Here is a 20,294-nt window from a genome sequence, read left to right as displayed (position 1 = left end):
CAAGAAGACGCGGTGCTGTTTTCATAGCCTCCCATTGCTGTCCCCCCGGCTTGCAACCCGTCGGGCTCTCACGTTGTCACACGCAAGCACCGCATTTTGCAAGCATATTTGCTATTACGGCAGACAGGAAGAGATTAAGCGAGCGCTATAAAACTAACCTCCGCATCCGTCAAAAGAAACAAAAGCAAAAGAATGAGAGGGTAATTGGATGCTCTTGTGAGCAGGATATGCTCAAAGTGACTTCTCCATCCCATTACAAACGCTTAGAAACTGCACAGCCTCTCCAGCACAGTGAGATTTTAAAGTAGTTTAATGGGCATAAGGAGTTCAGAGCTGATAATGCCGCTTCCAGCCTTATCCTTTCGCTGCATGAAAATAGGTAGTGGCTATTGACTGGTGTAAATTGGCTACTTTTAAAGCTGTATTTGCTGGCTTAGATGTGCTAAGAGTCTCCCTACAGAGTTCTCAGGGCCTGGATGTAATGTGTGTGGTTAAGGAGGGCATATATTGAGTTTCTTCAACAGAGGACTGGTTCCAGTGTGTGCCCTACGTGCTGGAGAGCTGGGGACCTGCTGCAGTTGAGCTTCAAATCCCGATCACTAAAAGAAAAACCAGGGCTGCCGGGGGGTTGTTGGTCAGTCCAGACAAATCTCTCACTTTGTCTTTTCTTTTTCTTTTAGGACAAACTGTTCACGATGTCAATCAAAAAGGAAGGTGCCCACAAGAAGTGGGCTGCCCTGAAGGAGAAACTTGGACCCCAGGAGACGGACCAGTCAGAGGCCAACCTGGAAAATGCAGAGCCAGAGCTGTGCATCCGTCTCCTGCAAATGCCGTCGGTGGTGAACTACTCTGGACTGAAGAAGCGGCTGGAGAACAGCGACGATGCCTGGATGGTCCAATTCCTGGAGCTGTGTGGGCTGGACCTCCTCTTGGAGGCCCTGGACAGGCTGTCTGGGAGAGGAGTAGCCAGGATTTCTGATGCCTTGCTTCAGCTCACCTGCATTAACTGTGTGCGAGCGGTCATGAACTCACACAAAGGCATTGAATACATTGTGAGCAACGAGGGCTACGTCAGAAAGCTCTTCCAAGGTGAGAAGACATCTTCCTGCTTCACCCATCACATGCGGCATGGGGTGGGGGGCCTTTTCTATTGCTTATCCTTCTGCCCTGCACCAGGCTCCTTGCGAGTCGTTGGTCTCAACTGATTAATGGAAGAGATCATTTTCTTCTTTAAAGTAATATTGCTTGGAAATGGCATTGCCTTTGCCATTCATTGCTACTCAGGTGGGCTCATTTCCACACAATTGTCTTCCTAGTTCACTGAGAAACCAGGGATAAACCCATCCTTAGCCCTATGCGGGCATGAGAAGACTTCGACCCTTCAGTTGTCAGCAGACATTTGCTATTTAGCCTCTGTGAACCCCAAGGGCAGAGGAAGAGGAATTGAAAGGGTTTGGAGTCTTGTGGCCGGTAAAGAGAGGAAAGGCTAGCATGGTTGAGGCTCAAGAGAGCCCGTTTTCTGTGCTGCTCAGTCTGTTCCTTCTAGAAGATGGTAGATAATTCCACTCACTTTCTCCTGCCTTTCAGTTGGCTCGTCTTTAAGTATGAAACTCATCAGAGAATCTCCTAGGACTTGTTGTACAGCGCTTAATGATGGTGATGCTGGGAGGATAACTTCTATGCTGTTCCACAGAGCTGAGATCACAGCTGTGCCCAGAAGCCTTTATTAGTAGCTCTTTAAAATGCATTTGGCCTGAAAGTGAGCGTGCTCCCCTCTTCAGTTTAGAAGTCCTCTTCCTTCCTCTCCACCCTGCGTTTTCTTAAGCAGTGTGAAATATAGAACTGGCATTTTTGTGCTGTGAAAACCAGGGGGGCACCCTGGGCTTTTCAACAGTCGGGCTTCTTTGTGCACTAATAAAGGAAAAATAAGATGGTCTATTCCATTCCCAGCTCCCAGGGAAAGAGTAGTGGAAAAAAGGGAATACATGAGGACTGGTTAGAACAATTGACCTACTTGATATGCATATTGTGTGTTTCTGCACTAAAAATAAGACTCATTAATTGAGGAAAATGGCTCATCTGCTGTTCTAGAAAATACCCATATGTGAAAATGGGAAATAAAATGTGCGACTGAGTGCTGAGATCTTGGCTGCTGTTGCAGCATGCCACTGGTACATGGAAGAGATGAACAAGCATAAGCAGCACCAAAATGCCAATGGGATACCTGTAGCACTTACTGTTCCCGCTAGATGTTACTATCACATAATGCTGTTGGGATGGGATATCTATACATTGGGATATTTCTCTTCCCATCTTCCAGGTAGTGGCTCCACTCCTTCAGTCTTTTTTCTACCACTGGTCATAAGGCATGTAGCAGAAGACACTGAGATTCAGAACACTAACGTCATTATAAGTTATTTACTCTTTTGTTTTGGTTTTCCTCCAGCACTTGACACAACTAATGTCATGGTCAAAAAGCAAGTCTTTGAGCTCCTGGCTGCACTCTGCATTTACTCATCAGATGGCCATGCTTTGGCTTTGGATGCCCTGGACCATTACAAGGCAAGTGTGTTGGGCTGTAGCAGGAGGTATGGATCCATGCAGGTAGATCCATGTACCACAGAAAAGGGTTAAGAATTAAGGTCATTTTACATCATTTTGGTAAGAGGGGCAGGGATTTATAAGGTGAAACTGTAGGAAATTTGGCCTGGTCAGCATAAGTCCACGGTACTGCTCTGTGACTTGCCTGAATGGATGGCTGCCCATCCCAAGGTCCTTTCTGGCAGAAAAGGCACTACCAGATTAGCAAAATAGATAGTGCCACATCCATGGGCTTCACTGGCCACAAGCTTGGGCAGCTGTATTAGTTACCAGAAAGCATAAAGGGATCCAGAAGGAGTTTCGCTGACTTTGCTGACCAGACCCTGCTCCATGATGGAGGAGTGCTGCTTTTACCTGTATCATCTTCCTGTCTTCTGCATGTTGGGATAAACTGAGTTTTATGATGCTAATGCTGTATGAGAATCTGCATCAAAGTGGTAGACGTCTCCGAACTGTCTGAACAGAAATATCACTTGTGTTATCAACAGAGTGTGAAGAACCAGCAGTACCGATTCAGCGTCATAATGAACGAGCTCTCCAACACCGATAACGTGCCCTACATGGTGACACTGCTGAGCGCCATCAATGCCATCATACTGGGGAAAGAAGAGCTAAGAACAAGGACACAAATCCGAAATGAGTTCATAGGTAAGGATATTTGTTGCACCTGACCTTCTCTGGAGAAAATCAGTTCCCAAGCACAGGGCAGTTTTATTTTCAGATGTATCCATAAGGTGACTAAAAAGGGTTGGGTTTTTTTTTTGTGTGTGTGTGTGTGTGTGTATGGTTGGACTCGGTGATCTCAGAGGTCCTTTCCAACGATGATGATTCTGTGATTCTGTAAAATTCTCAGATCCGCTTTTCTACAAAGTTCACCAGTAGATTTGTGCCTCAGTCCAATAGATACATCATTGCCTAAATGATGCAATGATGCCATCAAGTCTACAGGTGAGTGGATCAGTATGAAATGGCCAGAAACAAACTTGAGATGGAAATTAAAAGCAAATTGCTTGTCACTGGTGAAGGTTGCAGAACAGCCTGCTGCAATGTTCTTTCTGAATAGCTTTTTGATGGTGCTTCATAAATGCATGTAGGGAATGATATGAGGCAACTCTCTCAATGTCCTGGATCTGGTGCTTACCTCAGTTCTTGTGTCATAAACATTGGAAGATATAGATTTGGGTCTAGTTCTAGAAGGGATGTGGTAAATTGGTTTTTTTATGGTTGGACTCGGTGATCTTAAAGATCTTTTCCAACATAACTGATTCTATTCTATGATTCTATCTTCTGTGGCCACATTCCTATGTGTTAAAACTCCTCATAAGAGGAGATAAGGTCTCTTCACCCTCTGTCTACTCATCTGAGCTACAGAAGCTGCCCTGTGATTGGGAAATACTCTCCAACTACTTGAATACTGGGATCCTAGGTACCATTGTTGGGGTTCACCTCACACAATGCACGCATCTGAGCTGATGAGCCTGCCCCCCATTTCTCTCCATGGAGAGCAAGGGATGTTCGACCACACTGTTCATCCAACTGATTTTAGATGTCTAGTTTGGACTGAGGTGAATCGTGCCCCAGAAGCTCCTGTGTTCCTCAGTAACTCCAGGGGGATGCTGCAGTGGTTCACACAGCTGCAGACATGTACTGTGGGTCTCTTCATCTACCAGATGACCCTACCCACTTTGACAGATCCGTCTGAATATATTTTCACTTTTTCTCTTTGCAGAGTGTTTAGGAGCGTAAGTTTATATAAAAGATCATAAAGATCAGTGCCAAGTAGGTCATAATGCCAATATATCCCTTTTTTTGTTCTCCCAGGGCTTCAGCTGTTGGATATTTTAGACAAGCTAAGGTAAGGATTTACATTTTCTTTTATAAATGAGATTCACAGTAACATAACTGTGGAAACTTCATACTTATCAGCCTTCAGTTGTGTGAAGTGTACCTGGGTGGGGTGGACCACGCTTGTGTGCACCACTTACACGGGAACCGGAGGCATTAGGCCAGCATTAAGACACCCTCACCAGCCACAGTATCACAGGGACAGCTTTTGGCACAGATGGCATTGACAGAGGCTCTGGGCACAGATGGAGCAAGGCTGAGTGATGTCCTCATTGAGGCTGCATTTCGGACTGAACCTGAGGTGATGCTGTGGGCTGATTGAGCAGCTTGCTGGATCCAAACCCCTTCACTGCTGGTGTTGGCCCCAGCTAAGACGCTTCACTAGTGCATATCTGGACATACCTGTCTTAACAGTTTCTTAATTTAAAAATGATGTTCTGTCAGAAACACCCATGATAAATTCTAGAATGCATTATATGAGAGTTGCAGTTTTATCCCTGTAGCTGGAATTGCTCCATTCAACCCCATAAAAATTAGGGAAGAGATGGTCTTTCAACACTGTCAGCTAGCAGGGGTAGAGTTCCTGGACTTGAGTGGTCTCAAGAGTGCTGAAAAATTTGACTTTAGAGTGTTTGGGGTTTTTTTAATCCAATTTTGAGTAACAGAGAAGGAAGTTTTTCAAACCAAAATATCACTGGAATATTTTCAATTTGTCTTGGCTTTAAAAAAAAAAAAACAAAAAAAAAACAACAAACAAACAAAAAAAAAACAAAAAAAAAAAAACCAAAGAAGAAGGTGGCCCAGTTTCAAAAAGGTGGAAATGCCACTCTGTTGTTACAGCTCCAAGGAGAAGTCCATACAATGCATATACTGGGCTGGGTTATGCCATGAAATGTCCCATTCATTTGTGTGCATCAACTGTAGAAAGAGGTATATTCAGCTTAAAGGATGAACTGATGGCATTTGATCCTTTATAAATATGGTAGTTGGGTATTTTGAATACTGACTGGCTGAGTCTGAGAGGCAAAGAGATAAAAGACATTTAAACAAAGGCGATCATCTGAAAATCAGTAAAGGGCTTTCCAGTGTAAATGAATGCTGTAATATTGCAGAGACATAGAGGAGGAGGATCTTCTTATCCAGTGTGATACATTTGAGGAGTTCAAGATAGAAGATGATGAGGAATTGTTAAAGATATGTGATGGGATAAACATGAATGATCACCATGAGGTCTTTTCATCTCTCTTCAATAAAGTAAGTAGGTCCTCACATATGGTGCAAAGTCATGCAATGGCACAGTTAACACGCTTTGCTTGGAACCAGCCTTGCCATGATGGAAAGCTGCCCTGTCTTCCAGGTGAGCCGGTCTCCAGTCTCCATCCAGCTGCTCTCCATCCTCCAGAGCCTGCTGCACTTGGAACCATCTCATCACTCCAGCCTCCTGCTGTGGGAGTCCTTGGACGCAGTAGTGAACAGAGCCCTTTTGCTCGCAAATGACAGTAAGAATGACATATCCATCCAGCCTTGCACTCTCCTCTTGTTTTCCCTCGTCCCGCTTATTGCCCACAAAAGTCCTTCCCAAATGTGCAGGAAATAGTCTGTGGGACTTGATAAAAGCTGAGCAGAAGCTGGGATGAAACTATACCTCCTGCTTAGTGTCAAGTCTTGATGCAAAGCCCTAGCCATGTGGATACCATTTAGCAGTGGGCTCAGGATTCACAGTTTTCCTTTGATGGTTAAGCCCTGAGTCCACTTTAGGTCGTGGGATTCAGTGAGAATCTGTCCTGTTGGCATCCTGCTGCTGGTGCTGACTAGTCTTGCTGGCAGGCACACTTAAAACAGAGTTTGTGGGCCAGGACCATGGGAAGGAAATTGCCTGGAAGCTAGAAGTCCAGTTGTGTAAAGTTACACCAGGGGATGAGCTCTGTGGCTTCAGATCTGCTGGCAAGGGTTGAATAGCATGAACCAACCTTTGGGCCCCATCCCCTTCTCTGACCCCGACTTGTTTCTCTAGTCCAAGGGAACACAGTTGAAGAAGTCATCGAGAGGCTGCTATCTATCAAGAAGCATCCAAACAAGCAAAAGCGAGCTGAAAACCGGCTGTCCGGGAGTGCGAATGGAGGCATCCAGGCTGAGCCAGAACCATGTGCACGTGCAGCTCGGAGCCCAGCGGGATCATCAAACCCCTCCAACACACCAGCAGCCCCCTCAGGGCCACCTGCCAACGAAAAGAAGATCCCATCCTCCCAGCTCACAACCTGCTCTGCTTCTCCAGAGGCATCCAACCCTCCACCTAACACTGCTCCTGCCCCGGCACCTCCACCCCCACCACCTTCACCCCCATCATCTGGCACAGCAGCCGTGACCTCCATGTCCTCCATGATGAATGCACTTCCAGCCCCTCCACCCGCTGGCATCCCTCCACCCCCACCACCTCCACTGCCTGTCATGGGGGGCATCCCTCCACCCCCACCCCCATTGCCTGGCATGGGGGGCATCCCTCCACCTCCACCCCCACTGCCTGGCATGGGGGGCATCCCTCCACCCCCACCCCCATTACCTGGCATGGGGGGCATCCCTCCCCCTCCACCCCCATTACCTGGCATGGGGGGCATCCCTCCACCCCCACCCCCATTGCCTGGCATGGGGGGCATCCCTCCCCCTCCACCCCCACTGCCTGGCATGGGGGGCATCCCTCCCCCTCCACCCCCACTGCCTGGCATGGGGGGCATCCCTCCCCCTCCACCCCCATTGCCTGGCATGGGGGGCATCCCGCCCCCTCCACCCCCATTGCCTGGCATGGGGGGCATTCCGCCCCCTCCTGGCATGGCAGGAGATCATATAGAAGCCGTGGTGGCCTCCCAGTTCAGCTGCCCCCTAGGCTTGGGCAGGCCTCCCCGCAAGACGGTGAAGACGCCAACGTTGAGAATGAAGAAGCTGAACTGGCAGAAGCTGCCCTCCAATGTGGTGAGAGGTGGGTGCTTCTGTCATAAAGTCACTGCTGCTTTAAGGGTGACGCTATCTTTGAGTTTATCAAATGTGGCTGACTGCATTTAGATATAGAACTTCCCTGAGTTCCACTACCTCTGACCTGCAGAGCTTAAATAAAAGTGGCACGAAACTACTAATATAATATAGTATAGTATAGTGTAATATAATATAATATAATATAATATAATATAATATAATATAATATAATATAATATAATATAATATTCATTCCAGCTAAATAAATAGTTTGGAACAGCTTGTTTATAACTAAAATACTTTTAAATTAAAAGAAGGGGGAGGGATGGGAATATTTTCCCTAATCCACCATGCTATGGCTTAGACTTGAGTTTTCAACAGGCTCTGATCTGGGTTCCCCAAACTTTAATTCTCCGGTTCATCTATACTTGCATGTGGATATATTAAAGTCATAGTAAAGTATATTAAAGAGTGCAAGTAAGGATCACATCGCAGTTCAAGAAGGACATTGAAAAAATCGGAGACCCATGAGAATCGTTGACTTGTCTCTTGATTTTGGGGTTACATTTCCCTGTCCTAGTGGATCCAAAGAGAAGCACGAAATGTGAGAAGAAGCCAGGACAGGCAATGTCAGCTTTGTCCTCGACAAACAAGTCATCCACTGCATGGAAGCTGGTATATGTGAAGTCTAAATAAGGCATGTTTTCGATCACAGGAGCAGTTAATTGTTGGGATTATTTCAGTAGAGACTTCTACAGCCACATTTGGGTGATGGGTTTTTTTTTTAAGAGAAAGATGTTTAAGAAAGCGCAGCGGGAATTAATTCAAGGAGTCCTATAGCCAGCATTGTACAAGGAGGCTTGATTATAAAGTGAAAAATGGAGGAAGGTCACAGGCAGAAAACAGCCAGGTTGTGGCCGATCCCTCAGCGAGGAAGCAAAAATAACATCAGCCATGGGACTAGGAAAGAAATGGCTGAGACTCTTCGTATTTCATCCATCTTCTGAGAAGTTTCCCTTCTAGCAGCTCCCATTGCCCCCAAAGCCAGGAGCTTTCAGCTGTCCCCGTAGCCGGTCTGAACACCTTGTCTTTTTTCAGAAAGTCACTCGATGTGGGCTTCGGTGAGCAGCAGCAGCGAGGAAACTATCGAGCCCAACTACACAAGCATAGAACAGCTGTTTTGCTTTCCACAACCAACCCCCAAGGAGAAAACGGCCGCACCAGTGAAGGCAGAACCGAAGGAGGTGAGGAGGTCCTTCTCATTCTTTCGAATAAAGATCACTGCAGAGCTCATCTAATACGAGATATCTTCTTTTTCTTTAATGAAGATCACATTTTTGGACTCCAAGAAAAGTCTCAATTTGAACATATTTTTGAAGCAATTTAAATGGTAAGATATGGCCAATTTTCGTGACAGTTGACAAAACTTTGAGCAGGTTTTTCATAGTATCTGGAAGGTCCTCATGAAATCTATTCTAGCTTTGGTGTTCTGTGTTACCGAAACATCTGAACATTTCCCAGTTTGTCCTATATTGTCTTTAAAATACTGGGTTTAGGGGTTTAACTGCATTTTTACATACAGCATCCCTGTAAGATGGAAAAGGCGTTACATCTCCATGTTACAGATGAAGTTGTGGCACAAACTCTTAGGGTGACTTAGGCTGTGAGACACCTCTGGAGGTTGAACCCCTCCTCAAAACAGGGCCAATGGAGAAGAGTTAAGAATTACATATTTTTTTTAAGGGAATCAAATGCCCAGAGGCGGTCATCCGAGTTGCAGGATTGATCTTTGGTCTTGAGTCATTTGTCCAGGGCCAGAAACAAAATGTGGGGCATAGCAGGGATCCAGGTCCAGATTCTGGAGACATAGCTTTGCTTTTGGATTATCATTGCTCTCACTAGGGAAAGCTCACTTGCACAGATACATGTCTCGGTAGCATGTGATTGTGGAATAGGGGGCTTTGGGTGATGGCTGACTCTGCTTCTCCTCCCTGCAGCTCCAATGAAGAGGTGGCTGCCATGGTCCGGAATGGGGACCGGGCCAAGTTTGACGTTGAGGTTCTGAAGCAGTTGCTGAAGCTGCTGCCTGAAAAGCATGAGGTCAGGAGGAAAAACGGTACCCTTAGTTCACAGTGCTGAACACACAGTCCAGTCCTGCAGTCTTGATTCTTTATTTCTCATTAGATAGAAAACCTGAAGGCCTTCAAAGAAGAGAAATCAAAGCTAGCAAATGCAGATCAGTTTTATCTTCTCCTCCTTCAGATTCCCAGGTAAGGATTTTGTTCATGAACTTCAGCCCAATCTCTTTCTGGGTTTACCTCTGGGAAGTTTAAGTTCCTTTTAGGAGCCTCAGACAGATACTGATGGATATAGCTAGTGGATTCCCCCTTCCACCTTAAAGCCATCCCTTTCCCTGTTACCCTTAGATGAAGGGCTGCTGCTGCTTCAGAACCTCCTCTCCCACTGAGGTAGCAGAAGCTGGCCCAGACCTGCCCAAGGAGGCCCCATAACATACTGAAAGGCAGCAATAGATGCAATGCCAAGAAAGGGGAATCCATATCTCCTACAGTGGTCAGTCTTTGCTGATCACAGCGTGTCAACAGAAACTGCACCCCTCCTGGTCCCCAAAGCAAGCGGCAGCCCCTCGCCTCCCTCCACAAGCCACGGACGCTGGTTTGATGTGGATGTGGTTGCCGGCCACGTTGTGGGGTTGCCAGCCTTACTGGTGATGTGGGAAGAGGGATGCTGTGCTGGCCAAGATCACAGTGCCTTTAAGCTTTGAATCAATCTCTGTCCTTAGCTACCACCTGCGCATTGAATGTATGCTGGTCTGTGAGGAGACCACCGTTGTGCTGGACATGATTCAGCCGAAAGCTGAAGCCATCCGGAGAGCCTGCGAAGGTAAACGACCTGACCTTATTTCTGGATCTTATTTATGACAGGAACTTGTAAACCCCCAAAAAACCTCCCCTGGAGCTCTGCAATGAGTCTAAAACTCGTCTAAACCCCCAAAAACTCGTCTGTGGTCAACTCACTGGTTTGCTGCAGAATACAGGATGCAGTTCTGGGTATCTCCACTGATGCTCAGGGCCTGTAATAGGACGAAAGGTCATTTTCCCTCACCCTCAGGCCTCTTTTTCTGCAGCAGCTGTGTTCCTCTGAAACACTTTCAACAGTGAAGCGTTTGGAAGCTTGTCAGCCCTGTGAAAGGAGCTGAATAAAGACAGCGGAGCTGGCCCTGTTACAGCGAATTCATCCAGCATCATTTGCCACGTTGAGACCTTCACACAGCAATTTTTCTCTGCTGCCAGAAAAGCACACCCCAAACTTCCCCCAGAAAGTAGTGATGCCTTAGTTTTTCCCTGCCTACAAATGCAACCAGAAGAAAAAGGTTGTTATTTTGGGCTCCAAATTGCTGATGCTCCAATTTTGTGAGTACACGGAGAGGTTTCGGCTTCCTGTGGCAGAAACCTCAGGTCCCACTCCGCTGAGAGCAGGATGCTCTTCTGGGCACTGTCAAGTGCTGCCTGTCCTAAAGAGCCGGTTCCCCCAACTCCTGCTGGGGGGCGGTTTCCAGCTGGAATTACAGCTGCCTGCTGGGATAAATTGAAGCTTCCCCAAAAAAAGTCTCTTCCCGGCATCTCTCTTCTCCTTTTGGAGCTGTTTTTGCCTCAAAGCTGAGCGCTTCAGAGAGCACACCACCGCAGCGTCCTGTCGTAAGAGCAAGGACGGGGACTGTACCCTTCACGCCCCGATAATCACCTCCACCATGCGAGACCTGGAACGGGGCGAGCGTGTCTGGTTTTAGCAGCTGGCAGAGAATCTCAGGGCTGTCAGGACCGGCAGCTGAACGGAGCCTGCGAGACTGAAATTACAGCCCGCTTCCCCTCGCCCACACCGGGGTAATTCGGGGTACTTCCAAGGGAGGCAGCGAGTTGATGGCTGGTAGTGAGGAGGGTCCAACTCCAGGTTGTTTTCCATTAGGAATGAGAGATCAGATGTAAAGAAAGAAAGAAACTTAAGTCAAAAAAACCCCTTCTATTAAGCCCAACTCGTGGGATTGAATCGATGTAGAATCAGTTTCTCTGCAGGTTGGGCCATTGGGCTGCAAAGCTGAAAAATCAGATTTAGTTTGGTAGAATTCATCAGCCCAATTTCAGTGCAGTTTAAGAAATGTCCTAGCGTAACACAGGCTTTTGTTTAAAAGTCCTTTATGTTTTTCAGATCTTCTGAACAGTCATCGCCTGCCGCTCTTTTGTCAACTGATTCTCAAAGTTGGAAACTTTCTGAACTATGTAAGGACTTCTTTTGTCTTGTCCTCCCCCCCTTACAGTACGTGGATGATCTCCTCTAGGGCTGTAATTTGGGTGGACACAGGAGTTACACCTGATTTCTTTCTCTCTTGTAGGGAAGCCACACGGGTGACGCCGATGGGTTTAAAATCAGCACTTTACTCAAACTAACAGAAACCAAAGCGAACCAAACGCGCATTACGCTGCTCCACCATATTCTGGAGGTACCACTGCCAAGTCCTGGGAGATAGGGAAGGAGGAGGATTTTATCACAAATGAACCATTTCTTCTACTTGCTTTCAGTTAATGCCACATGCTCGTGTCCGTACCCTCCCTGGCTACTGCAGAGTGTCACAAGTTGGGAGCATTCGATTCCCTTAGGCTGGTGGCGGCTGCTTCTGGGCACTCCTCAGGGAGCTCTTTATTTTAAGACTCCTTCTGCTTTCCTCCAGCATCTTTTCCTGCAAGGGCTGAACTGCCTTTTTCATACTGCACGTGCAACTGCACGTCATAAGCTTGCGAACCACACAGCAGGTGGCTACCAAATCTGTCCCATTCACCCCTTCTGCCTTTCCATGGCCTCTCCCTTTTCCACCAGATTATGCTTGAGCTTTTCACACTCCCCTCCAACCCCCATGGCTTTCTAATTCCCTGCATTGCTGGGTTGTTTTTTTTTTCTCTTTTCTCCATGCTCTGCTCTGCCACCTTCATTCATCAAGGTCCCTCCAGTCCAGTTGTGCATGTTCGAGCCCCGCTTTAGCTGGCAGTAGCTTCAGCCATGGAAGTAAATCATGCAAAGATTTAATTTAAGATTCAAGCCCTTTTGATACCCTCCTGGGACCATAGGAAGTGTCAGGCTGCATCAAACCACAGTCCTGCCTCCTCCCATGGTCAAGAGTAGGTGTCTCAGAGGAGGGTAGAAGAAGAGCTCAGCAGCAGGTCAGCTTTGCTTTAAACTATAAGTATTTCTCAATATTCATCCCTCTTGTGTGGTTTTATAGCCCAGAAGCAATGCCTTTCCTCTCTGAGCGTGCTGTCCTGTTTTGAATGCCACTCGGCTCTCCAAGGCAAAGCAAACTGCGGAGCTGGGGGCAGCGTAGGAAGGACATGGCGTAGTTGTCCTTCCCGGGCACATCTGCCCATGTCTCTTCCCCCCAGCTTCCTCTCAGATCCCACCACACAGAAAATAATACTTCTTCCTTTCTTCTGCTTTAGGAAGTAGAAAACAGCCACACGGACCTACTGGAACTGCCAAAGGATCTTGAATACGTTTCAAAAGCAGCAGGGTAAGATTGTGTGTCACTTCCTTCAAATTAAAAACAAAAATAAATCCCATACACATCAACAATGTACCAGAAATTAGGACACACACAGCTGGTGGAGCACATCAACAAGATGTTTTAGTTTTAACCGAAAGATTTGATTGATGAATGTTGAAACCCCTTTAATATATAATAGTTTTGCTACAGCTGGCAACACTTAGGGCTGAAATTTGCAGAGCGTTCAGTTAATGCTGCCTCCCAAGATATCTCAAAATCTGCACTGCCTTTGTGGTAGCAGGAGCTTCTGAAGGCCAGCAAACCAGAAACATTTCTGAAGTGCCTTCAACCAGGGGAAGTGAGCTAATGCTGAGCTCTGAGGGTAGAGAACAGCCCTCTGAACGGGTGGGCTTTTTGGGAAGCATTCATCTACTCAGTAAACGAAGTTGTAGGTAGACCTAGCAGCTTTTTCATAAGTGCTGTGGAGAAAGGCTGGTTTTCATGAGCTCGGACCGTATAGAGAGCTCAGAGCTCAGGTTTCAGTTCAGTGAAGTGGTGGGAAGCAGAGGGACAATGACACTGCCGGCTCAGACTTGTCCTCTCTTTGGTCAGCACAGGATGCTGGAGTATCAACTAATGGGGGGCTTCTGTGTGATTTCAGAATTAATCTTGACGTTATACGCACGGAGTCCGGTACCAATTTAAAGAAGCTGCTGGAGCTTCAGCGAAAAGTCTTGTTGTCAAACGACGATGTGAAACAACAGTATGAGAAACCCATCCAGGTCAGTAATGGAACCCCCTTATATCTTCCACATTACACGCGCAGAGGCAGTGCGCGGTACATGAGAGGGTGGAAAGTACTGCCACAAGATGTGCTCTCAGATTTGGAAGCAGGCTGTGATGCTGTTTATTTGCCAGCTCCACCCCAAGTCTAGATGCCTTTGGTGAGGCCATTTCTTCAGGTCCCTGCCCCAACTGCTCTCTCCACTCTGTTGCATGGACTCACTTTAAGGGAAGATGTTCAGCCTCTGTGTCCAGTACTGTGTCCAGTTCTGGAGTCCTCAACACAGGAAGGACATGGACCTGTTGGAGCAGGCCCAGAGGAGGGCCATGAAGATTATCAGAGGGCTGGAGCACCTCTGCTGTGAGGACAGGCTGAGAGAGCTGGGCTTGTTCAGCCTGGAGAAGAGGAGGCTCTGGGGAGACCTTGTAGCAGCCTTCGAATACCTGAAGGGGGCTACAGGAGAGGTGGGCAGGGACTCTTTTTGAGGGAGTGGAGCAATAGGACAAAGAGCAACGGTTTTAAACTGAAAGAGGGGAGATTTAGATTAGATATCAGGAAGAAATTCTTTCCTGTGAGTGTGGTAAGACACTGAAACAGGTTGCCCAGAGAAGCTGTGGATGCCCTTCCTTGGAAGTGTTCAAGGCCAGGTTGGATGGGGTTTTGAGCAAGCTGATCTAGTGGGAGGTGTCCCTGCCCATGGTAGGGGGAGTTGGAACAAGGTGATCTTTAAGGTTCCTTCCAACTCAAGCCATTCTATGAGTCTATGATTCTATGTCTTGCTCAAGCCACCCCTGTAAACTGGCACAGCGCAGTCACCAGGAGCAAAGATTACCTGCAGATCTTAGTTTCTTCCCACCTTACAAGCTCTGCTGCATTTCAAAACCAGGGTCCAGAGTCCTGCTCCAAGCTCTTACATTGACATCCTTTTTTTCTTTAAGTGCATTTCATTCATTGTCCTCTGGATGGTATTTAACAGTGCATATTAAATGCATTTCAGGATAGCATTGATGCCTCCAGAAAGCTGGAAGAAGAATTTGAAAACATTGAAAGGAAGAGAGAAGAACTTGCCAATTATCTCTGTGAAGACCCAAGCAAGTTGTCCTTGGAGGACATATTTAGCACCATGAAGACCTTCAGAGATCTCTTCATCCGAGCCCTGAAGGTTGGCATTTGGGCACATGATGCTAAGCAGCCCTAGTACTGGTCCATGCCTCCGCTCTGACAGTCAGGGGTGGGAGAGGCACCCAGATCTGGTGGGGGGAAGGTGCTGGTTACGGCCTCCTCCTTTCAGCGCTTGACGTGAGGTCTCCTGGGGAAGGAGCGTCTTATCCCTGCTCCACTGCATCCTCATGCAGCGCTGATGCTCCTGGCCTGGTCCAGACCCTGGTGATGTCTCATTTTGGTGCAGCTTCAGCTGCAGAGTCACAAAGATGCTTTGGAGTCAAGTGTGTAAGCTTTAGAGGAATGGGCTTATAAAACTTAAGCCTTTGCTCCAACCTGAGCAAACAGACTCAGAAAGGGGATGTGTAGTAAAACAAGCCACCAGTTTGGAGGAAATTGTGGCTTCAGAACCTTCCACTTTTGCCTCAAGTGAAAGTCAGGCAGAAGATCTGCACACTGATAGGTAAGTGTTGTGCAGATGACCACCACCACCTCCTAGTGGGATGTGGCAGAATCCTGGCCAAGCCAGCGGTCTCCCTCTCACCCTCTTGACAACACAGCCCTTATTCCCCACGCCCATTTTATTTACTGCACGGGAGAAGGCCAGAATCTCTCTTCCTCCTTTGCAACCATCTGCAGATCTTCTGTCTCTTCACCAGCTTTTCTGGCAGACTTTTAGCCAACCTTCTCGTATCCCCGTTTCCTTGCTGCAGGAAAACAAGGACAGAAAGGAGCAAGCTGCCAAAGCAGAGAAGAGGAAGAAACAGCTGGAAGAGGAAGAGGGCAAGAGACAGAAGGGAGAAAACGGGAAAGTCAGTGAGTATCCAAAAGGGCTTCAAAAAAAGAGAGATGGAGCTGATAGGAGCTCTTTGCTGGTCCTGCTTTAATGGACCAGTAATGGAAATTTATTTTATGGGTTTCCAGGTGCTGGCTGACTAGAGGCTTTTAGGTGTCTTACAGCCATAGCTAAGAATTGACTTTTCACAGTTGCAGCTGGGCAGAGAAGTTAATTTTAGGTTTTCTGACTGAACAGCAGAGGGAAAAAAATAAAATTGAAACATTTCAGTTAACTTTTTCAGTTTCTAAACATAACTTTTTTGAATCCCAAATCTAACAAGAAACATTTGACTTCTCCCCCCTCCAAAATCCCCATATACACTTGAATAGTCTTTCTTTACCACAGACTACTGACGTCCCAAAAATCTTGCAGATAACTTAAATCTGCCTTTCTCCGGATGAATACGAAAGACACAAGTGAAAAGTACAATTGGAAGAAGCTGAGAGGAAAGAAAAATCAAGATTATTTTCCCTCCATCCCTGTCTCCCCCCCCCCCCCAAAAAAAGCCCCCACCAATACAGAAAGCAAACAGAAGGCATTTCAAGGTCATGGCACAACCAGGCACAGGTCCAGGCAGAGCTGGTCCCACTGGTGCCAGCCAGTAGCTGGCAAGATTTGGGGTAAACCCTTTGAGTTCAGGCAGGACATGCTGGTGCAGGGGCACAGAACACAGGCTGCCTTGCTTTTGCCCAGTGGTTGCTTGTACCAGGACAGCAGTACCCATCCCAAGCACCAGCATCGCTGCAAAGTCTCCTTTTGCCCCATCTCTTGGGCAGATTTAACACCCGTCTCCCTCTCTCTCTCTCTCTTTCCCAGTTAAGAAGGGGGTGGTGAAGCAGGAGGAGGTGTGCATCATCGATGCGCTGCTTGCTGACATACGGAAAGGGTTCACGCTGAGAAAGACAAAGAACCGACACGAGTCGGATGCAATTCCCAAAACTTTACCTGCGGAGAGTCCGGAGGACAGCCAGGCTGGTAAGGACACAGACCCGACTGTACCTGCAGCTATTCATTCCATCTGCCTCCCAGCCTCAGCCAAGCACACAAGCAAGAAGTCTCTGCGTTTGCATTTGGGGCATTTTATTTAAGGAGGCTTAAATAAAGCCAGTGCCCTGGAGAAGAAGAGCAGAGAGCCCTGAGCTGTTGCCAGCCAGGTCTGTCCCAGAATTAGCAGCAGCTTGGAGCACCGTGGCCTTGCACCCATGCTGATAAACCCTCTGAGAGGCACGGCCCACAGGTCAGCCACAGAACCTTGCTGATGGGGCACTGGTGTCATCTCAACCAGTCCCTCCTGTGCTGTTGAGTCTCTGTAGCACAGCTTGTTACTGCCTTGGAATGCTGTGCCCTGTCTTAGTCTACATTTGGGAGTCTAAGGAAGCCCTTAAGAAAAGATTAGAAAACTATTTGCAGAAGGACCCAAGTCCTTTAAGTGCTTGTTAGGAGGCAGCCCATGGGTTTAGCTTTTCTTTGGTCTCTTGACCTTGGTGTCACTGCACATTAGATAAGTCTAAGGACACTGGCCGACCATACAGCCTGACTTGTGCACTGTGGGTCTCCTAAACCAGCTCTGCAAGGGCAGAATTAGTTGGGCTGATGGACAGTTTGAAGTCCTCATGCTGACCAAGCCAGCAGTCTCAGCTGGTTCAGGACCTCGCAGGACCCTCTTCGAGCCATAGGCTTTCAGGCACCCTTGTGAGTCTGGGGACTTCCCTGGAAATCAGCCGTTTGGCAGCAAAGACACATAAACACCTGCCGAAAACAGCAGGGGGCTTTGCTGAGCTGGAGCCTTGGAGTCCAACTGGGATGACCACAGTGGGTATAAGGAGGGGATGTATAGAGGGGATAAAATGGTGCTGCCTCTCAATAGCTGCTGTAGAGTCAGTGCACCCTCCACAGGCAGCTCCTTGCTTGCAACCTCTTCCAGTGGCAGAAACACCTTGGTTGATCCCAGGTGCAACTCTGCAGCCGTAGCTGATTGCTTGTTTTTTGCTTAAAGGAAAAAGCATTAAGGATCCACAAGCAGCAGGAAAGCAGATCGATGATAAGACCAAGCAAAACAACAATGGTCATCCCTCAGAAAGCATGCCCCCCTCAACTACTGCCCTGGCGGAGACAGGTGGAGATGTTACAGATGCCTCAGCTTCAAACCAGGTGTTACCTAAAAACAATGCTGGAGGAAATTTGCCACCAGAGTCACGGACGGAAAGCCCCTTGGTAAGCGTGGTGGAGGCTGATGGGGCCAGTCAGCCCGTGCCAGGTGATGGGATGGAGCAGGCAAACAGCTGGGCGAGCCTCCAGGCAAGCACAAAGAGCAGCTCCGTCGCCTTCTCTGCTGCTAACATAGGCACAGGGATAAGGTTTGTGAGCAGCAGCTCAGGCACGGCACCGATAGACCAACTCAACGGGTCCATCTTGGAAGGCCAGGAGAAGGAATGCCCAGCTGATGGCTCGGAGAGCTACAGGCTGGCACAGGAGAGCAGAGTGGACCCTGGCAGCGCTCAGTCCGCTCCGTGCGATGAGGCTCATCAGGCAGAGTCGAAAGAGATGGCAAAGGAAAATGACGACCCTGGTACAGACTCGCTGTTGGACACCTCTCAAGAGAAGTCCTTCTCGGAGGAGCCAGCCACTGACTCCTCTTGTTCAGCAACGCTCCCCCCGGGGCAAACTCACACCGACAGGGAAAAGCAGAGGTCATCTGGGAAACGGAGGAAGAAGAAGAGGCACAGCAAAAGCTACTCAGGTAGCCCATTTAATATTTAGCCCTCGGGGACTGAGTTAAACTGGGGAGGCTCCCCCATGTATTTGTGTAAATCTGTTCCTCCTCACGTTGAGGTCCAGTGCCCCCTGCCCCCAGAGCCACGCTGTTTCGTGGAGCTGTTATTTTTCTTAAAACCTGAAAGAGATTTGAAAAGAAAAACACAAGCATTGTTCATCCTCTTGACATTTATAAGTAGTTTATAAAGGGGTAATGACGAATCAATAATTAAAAAGCCCATTACACATGCAGTAAAGATGGCAATAAGCACATCTGTCAAGTGTGCTAAAGACAGCTACAAGGCACGGTTATGTGCAAACAAGAGCTCCATTAGACTCCAGAGCAGTGATTAAGAGCAGTTAATACTGGGTACTTAATCAGCCATCGCCCCCTCTCAACTACTTATAAACACATAAAGGCAGCACCATTAGCGCTGCCGTGGGGTTGTTTGGTTTTTCCTCTCCTAAGCCTGGCTGCAAGAGCACTTTGCCTGCAGGGACCTGACAGCCTGCCCCAGGGGTACTTTAGGTGGCCCCTGAACATCAGGCCCTCAAGCCGTCACTGCGGGTGAGGGGAGAAAGGCAACGATGAAAAAAGAGCATCTTGGTGATGCTTGTGCCAAGGCTCGTATTTGGGGGGGATGAACCAGTCCCTTGCACTGGGCTGCTCGGGTGGTGCCGGGAGAGAGCTCGGATGCTGAAGGCATGGAGCCATCCAGGTCTCTACCCCACAGTCCACAGCCAGTCCCAAACCTGGGAAGTGCATCCAAGTCCCTCAGACTCTACCGAGCTGAAGCCACCCTTGGGCTTTTAATCCCAAGTTAGAAGTACCTCATAGGGAAGACACATGGCTCTGTCAGTCTTTAGAAAGGTGCAATATACTGTCCAAAGCCCGTTTTCTGCAAGATCCTGGGGTCAAACAAATGGGCAGGAAAGTGGTGGAAGACTCTTTTTGTCAATGTTTAACGCTTTTCCTTCCAAGGAAGGTGAAGGAGAAAGGAAAAGAGGATTTGAATATCCACTGCTGAGAAAGCCAGCATGGGTTAAGCATCTACCACAGAGGGACTTGCCCTTAGAATGCCCGCATACGCTGGGGTTGTAGTTATTTATGTTTCTAAACATGCCGCTTTCCCCTGGTTAAAAAAACAGACACAAACGAGAAGTAGTTTCCTGGAGCACTAGTTCCCAAACTTGCTTCCCAGGAGGCAGCAGGAGGAGCTGCAGCAACGGGAGCACCTCACACTCCCAGCCGTGGCGATGCTTTCCTGATATCTGAAATTAGTATTTCTGGCTTTAAGGAACTGACCCCCACAAAAGCCACAGGGCTCCCTGGGCATCCAGGGATGGCACCTTAGGAACGTCTCTGCTACTACTAGATGATGTTTTCATCGTAAAAAGTTCCCTGTTGTTACATTTGCCTTGCCATGATCCGATATATTTAGTGTCTCTCTTTTGTTTAAAAGCAGAGGTTGAGACTGATACTGGAGATAATAAAACAAAAAAAGGTTGTGTGACACAATGAGGTATGTAAACTTGCAAAGGTGTTTTTACGTGAACTAACCACAGCATTGGGACTTTACAGACCTAATCAGTATTCAGCATATCAGCTAAGCTTTTTGTCTTTGTGTCTAATCACAAATACGTGTCAAATAGATTTGTTGCGCTGATTTTTACTCTCCAGGGTGTTGATCTTGTGTTGAGTGGAGTCAGTGCTGATCTCCGCTCGACGCAGGGTCGCAACCCACACGTCTGTCCTCTGTGTCAGCAGCAGCCAAACCGCCTTTCCCTGCAGA

The 20,294-nt window shown here is 47.8% G+C and overlaps 1 protein-coding gene across 1 annotated transcript; it reads left to right on the top strand.

The window, feature by feature from the left end:
* The first annotated feature begins 695 nt into the window (after positions 1–695).
* INF2 (inverted formin 2) lies at positions 696–5,169 on the top strand. Its single transcript, XM_074148860.1, has 4 exons — positions 696–1,089; positions 2,447–2,562; positions 3,090–3,249; positions 4,423–5,169. The coding sequence occupies exons 1-4, from the start codon at positions 696–698 to the stop codon at positions 4,458–4,460; spliced, it is 708 nt and encodes a 235-aa protein (XP_074004961.1). The 3' UTR covers positions 4,461–5,169.
* Positions 5,170–20,294: the final 15,125 nt, after the last annotated feature.

The sequence above is a fragment of the Numenius arquata genome, chromosome 6 (assembly GCF_964106895.1).
Source record: "Numenius arquata chromosome 6, bNumArq3.hap1.1, whole genome shotgun sequence".
Taxonomy (NCBI): Eukaryota; Metazoa; Chordata; class Aves; order Charadriiformes; family Scolopacidae; genus Numenius; species Numenius arquata.
The sequence above is the reverse complement of the archived record's forward strand: the minus strand, read 5'-3'. Positions and strand labels throughout refer to the sequence as shown.

Coding starts and splice junctions, on each gene's coding strand:
- INF2 (XM_074148860.1), top strand. CDS start 696: ATGTCAATCAAAAAGGAAGGTGCCCACAAGAAGTGGGCTGCCCTGAAG. Junction 2,563..3,089: donor ATGCCCTGGACCATTACAAG/GCAAGTGTGTTG, acceptor TGTTATCAACAG/AGTGTGAAGAACCAGCAGTA. Junction 3,250..4,422: donor AATCCGAAATGAGTTCATAG/GTAAGGATATTT, acceptor TTGTTCTCCCAG/GGCTTCAGCTGTTGGATATT.